Source organism: Mollisia scopiformis (assembly GCF_001500285.1).
Source record: "Mollisia scopiformis unplaced genomic scaffold LY89scaffold_55, whole genome shotgun sequence".
Classification (NCBI taxonomy): Eukaryota; Fungi; Ascomycota; class Leotiomycetes; order Helotiales; family Mollisiaceae; genus Mollisia; species Mollisia scopiformis.
The window spans coordinates 1-2,532 of record NW_017263635.1 but is presented as its reverse complement, the minus strand read 5'-3'; the positions used below and the strand labels follow the sequence as shown (position 1 = coordinate 2,532).

The following is a 2,532-nucleotide window of genomic DNA, read 5'->3' as shown; positions in this document are numbered from 1 at the left end:
GTGAGAGCAGGGGTAAAAACAAGGATTATGAGGAGAGTTTTGAGGATTCCACTTTAATGCAGGGTTTCTAAGAGCTGGTGCAAGGGAAAAGGAAGCTAAATAAGCTGAGAATGAGGCTCAGACGCTAAGTAAGCTAAGTAGCTGAGCTAGTAAGGGGGTCAGTCTCATGGTCTTCTCCCCTGACCAGGGCTAAGAGCACTTACTAGGGAGCCAGTCTCCACTCGCCAGGGGCTGGTGTCAATGCCGTCAGCACTTGACATGGGCTTGAGACCACTTGGTGACTTAAGGTCAAAGCTCTTAGTCTCTCTCCCTTGTTAGCTTAATTACCGAGTCTTTTGATGTTCTCCAAAGCTCGGTATATGAGCCATTTGATGAACTTCCACACCATAAAAGTGCACTCAAAAGCATTGGAATCAGTACTAAAAGTTTACTTTTGGTATAGCCATATTCCTCAAGTTAACAGGCGTGGAGAGAGAGAGAGAGATGATGGAAGAGGGTGATAAAGGGGAAGGCAAAGATGCTCCACATCTTATCTCTTGAGAGCACGGCAAACCGGCACATTATACTCGCTTAAGGTGTGCCATTTTGTCCCCTGCTACTACCTAATCGAATTGAGTTAGCTTGGGCGTGGTACTGAGTCCGTCGCTGAGGTTTTGTAGGGCTTCGCCAGCGCCTTTTGCACTATATGCCTCGAATACAGACATATCGCCCGACTACTACAACCTTAACCGATCGTTCAGAGGCGTCCTACCAACGCTAACTGAGATTACGTTCCGTCCACTCTCCCCGCACTACTGCTCCTTTACAGCAGTGATCCGGGATAGTTGTGACGAGCAAGGCGTTTCTTTTAGCCAAGTTACTCGACTTATCGAGAGCATCGGTTATATAGAGAAGATCGACGATTTTACTATTAAGCCGATAAAGCAACATTTGTTCCTCTTGATTAGCTTCAGCCGGCATATCTCATCCCGACTCTCCATTAGCACGACTTTGTCGCCTACTGTGGAGGCAAACCGTGTCTTCGACAACGTGCTTTTAGCTGCACTTTAGTATAGCAAAGTCGTTGATGCTAGAGCTTTATCGTTAGAAAGAGTAAGCTACCAAGCAGCGATAACGAGAGTTATTTGAGCGATAGCGATTCTAATCTCCGCGGCGACGGTGACGCGTGCTCGAGGAAAAAGAAGCAGGGTTCAAGCACAAGGATGAATATCCCATGGGAACCTATAGACGAACAACGCTTGCTGGCATACAAAAAAGAGGACAAGCCTTAGAAATGGATCTTCAATAAATTCCCAGGCAGGACTCAAATTGCAGCACGCATGTGCTGGAATATAGTCCGGCTTAGAGGTGAGTAGGTTTCCTCCCACAGGTGGACAGGCAGCAGCTCAAGACCTGTGCTTACTTATCTTTAGGCCTCTGCTGGGACGAATATCTAACGAAGTTCTCATTCTTCTATCGGCAAGTCCTAACGCGGGAGTACGGTACGGTCGAGGGAAGCAGCGAAAAAAATGAGGAGGATTGGGTCATTAAATGCATATGTGAAGCGCGTAATATTAATTACACGAAATTAAGATTAAGTGATTATTAAGGCAAGAGTAGAAGCGGTCAAGGTAAAAGTATTGGCTTTCTTACTATATATTATAAGAGGAAGTATCAGGATAATTATGAGAACTTCCTCTTAACCTACATTATATTAAAATTCTTAAACTACTTGCGTTGCTATTATTATCACTTTTTTAGTCTTCCTTATTTCTCTTTACCTTACATTGCACCTCTAAATTCAAGCGATAGACTAGAAATGGAAGCTGCATCACTACCAGCGAAATACCCTTCCGGATCCAAATCCCGCGGCTTATCATCCCTCTCGCCATCATTTCTGTCATCTTTACCCTTCCCCCAAAACTCATCATCATCCCCAACGTCCGGCTCATCGTCAGATGCGTTACGCTCCCAGTTAGCTTGATACCCCCAGTCGGTTTCACAGTTCCAGTCGTTATCTATTGTCTCGTTATCATCTGTAAAAACTGTAGATATCAAACTTGGCGGCCTCGATTTGGATGGGAGTCCAGTGGCGTGAGTATCCATAAACACATCTCGCTAGGCGATGTCTGCAATCCGCCTTCTCTGTATATCGGGCACAGCTAACAGAGTCGTAATCAAAATATTGCGTTTCTCAAAGAGTTCCTGGACAAACTTTCACTCCCGGTCCCAGTCACTCTAGTTCAACTTTAACTCTTTATTCCAACGCTCCTCAGGCCACCCATACCTAAGAACTTCCCCGCGTAAGTTCGTATGTCGATCTATTACGACCAGCCTTTCGAGGTTAAGAAACTTGTCATAGAATTGCGCACTTTTGAGCCTGTACCCAATAGTATCGGTAAGTTTTTTTAGATTAATGTTGGCAATTATTTTAATATAGCGAAATAAATATTGACTAGGAATAAAGTCCGATCGCCAAGTTAAATTTATAAACCAATAATTGCAAACATCGCATTTCGGGTTCAAATGAATTATCCTTCCAGTATTTGCCGG

General features: G+C 44.4%; 1 protein-coding gene across 1 annotated transcript; it reads right to left on the bottom strand.

Moving 5' to 3' along the window:
- Window positions 1-1,761: 1,761 nt before the first annotated feature.
- LY89DRAFT_679010 (uncharacterized protein) lies at window positions 1,762-2,085 on the bottom strand (the record flags this gene model as incomplete). Its single annotated transcript, XM_018213789.1, has 1 exon — window positions 1,762-2,085. The coding sequence occupies one exon, from the start codon at window positions 2,083-2,085 to the stop codon at window positions 1,762-1,764; it is 324 nt and encodes a 107-aa protein (XP_018060504.1).
- Between the last annotated feature and the right edge of the window lie 447 nt (window positions 2,086-2,532).